The sequence below is a fragment of the Portunus trituberculatus genome, chromosome 46 (genome assembly GCF_017591435.1).
Source record: "Portunus trituberculatus isolate SZX2019 chromosome 46, ASM1759143v1, whole genome shotgun sequence".
Taxonomy (NCBI): domain Eukaryota; kingdom Metazoa; phylum Arthropoda; class Malacostraca; order Decapoda; family Portunidae; genus Portunus; species Portunus trituberculatus.
In genome coordinates this window covers 9,921,558-9,926,557 of record NC_059300.1, presented here as the reverse complement: position 1 = coordinate 9,926,557, position 5,000 = coordinate 9,921,558, and the positions used below count along the sequence as shown (strand labels likewise).

The 5,000-nt window shown below is 43.1% G+C and overlaps 1 protein-coding gene across 16 annotated transcripts in view; it reads left to right on the top strand.

Moving 5' to 3' along the window:
* Positions 1-5,000, top strand: part of LOC123519872 (potassium channel subfamily T member 2-like) — a 624,454-nt gene that overhangs the window by 77,118 nt on the left and 542,336 nt on the right. For all 16 annotated transcript variants that reach the window (XM_045281480.1, XM_045281479.1, XM_045281478.1 and 13 more), the window contains exon 2: positions 4,015-5,000. This exon is cut by the window's right edge and continues 27 nt beyond it. In XM_045281480.1, the coding sequence (XP_045137415.1) occupies positions 4,366-5,000 (635 nt within the window). In that variant the 5' untranslated portion in view covers positions 4,015-4,365. The remainder of the gene's footprint in view (positions 1-4,014) is intronic.

Sequence of the window (5,000 nt, the reverse complement as noted above, 5' to 3'; positions counted from 1 at the left end):
TCCATATATCCTTGTTGTATCCAGAATATTGTTGATTTAAAAGCGTTAAAGTATCAATGGTTTAGAGAAAATTCTTTAGAGATATTATTTCTCTCTCTCTCTCTCTCTCTCTCTCTCTCTCTCTCTCTCTCTCTCTCTCTCTCTCTCTCTTTTTCTCTGTCCAATTTCAAGTAAAGTACATACCGTTTATGTGCTGGCAATGACAAGTCTGCGTGTGTGTGTGTGTGTAATTCACTGTTTGATCTGCTGCAGTCTCTAACGAGACAGCCAGACGTTACCCTACGGAACGAGCTCAGAGCTCATTATTTCCGATCTTGGGATAGGTCTGAGACCAGGCACACACCACACACCGAGACAACAAGGTCACAACTCCTCGATTTACATCCCGTACCTACTCACTGCTAGGTGAACAGGGGCTACACGTGAAAGGAGACACACCCAAATATCTTCACCCGGCCGGGGAATCGAACCCCGGTCATCTAGCTTGTGAAGCCAGCGCTCTAACCACTGAGCTACCGGGCCGTGTGTGTGTGTGTGTGTGTGTGTGTGTGTGTGTGTGTGTGTGTGTGTGTGTGTGTGTGTGTGTGTGTGTGTGTGTGTATGCTCGCGAGTGTGTGTGTGTGTGTGTTCTAATAGCTCTATAAAACACACCTGTCCACACCTGCTGTCGTCACCTTTTTACCTCTCACCATCTTTGTTTTCTGAGCACCTCCAGGCGGCCTTACATTGTTCGTCCTTTAGGCTGCAGCAAAAAGACTCGTCGGCGTCGCCCATTACGCGCGTGAGTGACTTGACATTCAGACCATTTCACGCTCATTAACCTGCACTCATCCCTTCAACACGAACCTAGAATTGGGTCGTAATGGATGTAAGAGGGAGTGTTCATGTATGTGTCCTGGATTTGAGCCTAGAATGTATTGTGAGTGTGGAAATAATAAGAAAACGGGGAAAGAATCTGGAACGTTGTGTTTTTATGGAATGATGAAGTAGAATCTAGGTCTGGAATGTAATGTGATAATGAAAATAGAGAGGAAAGGGGAGAGGTATGTGGAATGGTATGTTCTGGTGGAAGGATACTTGGGTGAGGAACTAGTAGAGCGGGAAAGAGGTGGAGTATGGTAAGTTGGTGAAGGAGTATCTTGATCTGCAATAGAGGGAGGATGTGGAACTGCAGAGAAAAATGGAAGGCATCTGGGAAAGGATGGCTTGGTGAAAGAATATTTAAGTCTGAAATATAAGAATGTGGAACTGGGGAGAAAAGAGGAAGGAATCTATAAATGGGATGGCTTGGTGAAAGAATACTTGAGTCTGGAATATAAGAAGATTGTAGAACTGGAGAGGAAAAAAAAAGAAGGAATCTGGAATGGGCTGTATCGGTGAAAGGAATGTAAGGAAAGTGAAACTGGAGAGAAAAAAAAGACAGAAATTTGGAATGGGATCGGTTGGGGATGTGATATTTAGGACTTAGGTACTGGAAAGGGAGAGAAGATACGAGTGGCTATGGGAGATAACGAGAAGATAAAGACTCCCTATGGATTGAAATGATATTAAGGCTTAAGACATGTTGGGTGGAAATAGGTCGCGAGAGAAAGGAGAATTTGGAGTGTGAAGTCTGGATTGCTTATGTGGATGTGAGTTACCAGAGGGAGGTTCTGCATTAACCCTTTCAATGCTTGGACACATTATTACCTTGAGATTTGTGTACAATTTGACCATTTTATTGACATTATGAAGGGTCTTTAGAGGTCAGAAGATTAATGGCCACAGTCTTCACTATATTAATCACCCACACACGTTTCTGAAGCTGTATAAAATTACCAAACAGTAGGCAAAATGAATATGGAAACGCGTCATGGTACTGAAGAAGTTAATATTCCTAAATTAGATGGTGAGTCCATACAAAAATAGAGTTTAAAGTGAGAGTGAGAGGTGTAGGTGTATAAAGAGAGAGCGGGTGACGGACAAAGAAAGGAGAATGTGAGTTTACAGAGGAAGGTTGAGTATTAATGTTCCTGAATTAGATGGGTGAGTAAATATAAATGTTTAGAATTTAAAGTGAAAGTGAGAGGAGTAAGTGTATAAAGAGAGAGCGGGAGACGGACAATGAGGTATTCCTGCTAATTTGCATCTTAAAGTGACGCTGTAAATTAAGGACAGAGTGGTGCATGAACAGCATTGCAGGACATTTTTAGCTCGTTATACAAATTCAGTCCGTGCTTCGTGGTATATTTTCTCTCGCGTTGGTGAGTTTTGTTTTGTGTGAGACATTTGAACATTTTGTCTTTTTATGTAGTCTAATAGTGGAGAGTTTTTTTCATATATAAACTTTGTGAACGTTGCAACTTAATGTTGTTGAAAAGCGAGTAAGGTGATTCATTATAACAACTTCATCTCCCGATTTTATTACTTCTACTGCAGAACTGTTTTGGTCGTAAACCTTGTGAGCTGTGTATGTTTTATTCTGTTTTTAAGATATTCAAATCTAAAAGCAAACATTCAAATGAACAACTTTATCTTTTCTACCATAAATACTTAGCAATTATTTCTGCACCAAACTTGTGATCTTTAGGAAACAATTTTCTTTCTTTTTGCTCTTCTTTTTAAATGTTCGAAACGTTGATGGCTCACGTCCATATTTTTCTCTCTATACTCTATGCTACAAAGTAAACTTTCTCTTAACCTTTTCATCTTTAGTATTTTTAAAGGTCCTCAAAAAGTAAATTATTCAAGGTGACCAATTTTGTATTAACACTGAGGTTTGGGTGCTGTGACTGAAAGGTAGCGATAGTAATGAGGCCTCTGATTAGCTCTATTAATGGTACAGGTAACAAGGTACCTTAATTAACGTGGAATATATTTTCCCCCTATGCGGATGCCGCATGAACGCACACATTCAGAGGTTTTAGTGGCTTTAAATCACTTCCACACTAATACGAAAATTATAATTACATCCATGTTATTTCTTACCTTGGAAATTACCTGCACCTGAAAGTGACGGTTTGAAATTGTCTCCATTTTGGCTGGAATTCGAACGTATTTGTGAAATGAAGGCTGCTGAGAGGCTCAAACTGAAAGAGTCCCATTTGTGTGTGTGTGTGTGTGTGTTTTATTTACCTTGTTCTATCTTTCTTCTCCTCTTCCTCCTTTGCTCTACCATCTCTTACTTATTAATACAGTAGATCGTATAGAAAACGACAAACAGAAATGTGAAGAACAGCAAATTTACTCATATTATTCTTTCTTTGTGACCTTCATCTTTCCTGTCCTCTCCTCTTGCTTCTCTCCCCTCTCCCCTATTAACTGTCTTTCTCATCGTCCTTTAAAGAGTAATTTTATCCAAGCAGACACACATCCTGGTTATATAATGTTTGATTTCCTCCGTAGCTCCCTATCCATGTGTGTGAATGGAGCTACTAATGTACTGTAATGGCCGCCTTAGCGATCTTGTGTACCTCTTTCACGTGGCGGCTTTGAATGTCGGAGTATAGGTGCTTTAATGGCTGTGTGAGTCATGAGTGCCTGTTGTGATTTTTGTTGTGATTGTTAGTATTGTTTTATTTTTTATTTATTTACTTATAGTGTATGTGTATTGTAACTGTATTTATTTATTTTTCTATTTTTTTTCACAATTTTTTGATAAGAATAACTGTATTTAGTTTTTCATGCTTTTTACCACAAGTTGCTCCTTTTGACATTTTATTCGCTGAGTTATTGAATTAATGCAAATCTTAATCATGATATTGATAATAGTAGGAATGATGATGATAATAACAACAAATAATAACGTAGTATTTATTTGGTAGCTATCTAGTTGGCTGGGACCGGTTTCGTGTCATCTTTCTGCAATGGACACCCTTTTGTGTGACGTCATTGCCGCTAATTGGCCACTATTACAGGCTGCGGGAGGGTGATGACTATTGAGCTCTCACTTCAGCCATTGATTTGCACATTTGCTTGTTTGATGTGTTCGTTGGCGACTGACTGTGTTGGTGACTTTGTTTCTTCTCTTTCCAGGTAACCATGATAGACCATCCGAAGGGCAGTTTTGCGAAGCGGTACAGTTGTGTTGGTTAAACAGTTGTGAAGATTTGCTCCAGTGGGGTGAGTGTGTGGAGGGGAGAGGAGAGGTGTGTGCGTGTGTGTGTGCGTGTGTTAAGTGGGGAGTGTGGAAACAACCTGTGGAAAAGGGCAGGTGCCTATGTGTGCGTGAGTGTTTTGACGTTTACCGATAAAGAGATCACCATGGGTGTGTAGAGCGGGTGTGCTGGTGCCGAGAACACCCTCAAGATGAGCTGCGCGTGTAACTGAGGGAGGCGAGGACGCATTACGGGCAGCGAGCGTCGCACAGCGGCAGCTTACGCCACCATGCCCAAGGAGTTCCAGCACCCGTTTTACAAGATGCCGTGGCTCTTGGAGGAGGAGTACGGATCACTCGAGGACCTGGACTGCCTCGAGGGTCGTATGTATCTGCCCAGGACGACACACCACGTCCTCCCTTTGTGGGCAGATGACGACGACGATGAGGAACCTCCCCAGAGATCCCACGGGCGTCCCTACAATGACGTCGGGACCAGTGAGGAGAGTGTGGAGGTTGTGGCTCCTTTGATTGACCCTCGGCGCGCCGTGCTGCTTCCTGGGTACACAGGTGACCATTTCCCAGTGTGGAGGCGAACAGACCCTTCCAAGTATGTCAACGGCGCCTCCAGGCCTGCTAGGGAACCTATGCCCAAGGTTGGAATCCCTAAAATAGAAATGCAGAGCCCTGGTGACTCAGACGAGGAAGGCCAGACTGGCGAGGGCGCAAAGGAACCTCCTGCCAAGGCGACGAAAGGGACTCGAAATAGTGACTCGACCAAGTCCCAGCCTCGGATGTCCCTGAGTTCCCTGAGGCGCTCCTCCACCCTCACCAGGATCAATGAGCTGCTGCAGAGGGCGCGCTCAGAGGTGTTCGAGGGTGAGGACGGCTTGACGGCCCGTGAGAAGATCCGACACCTGCTGCG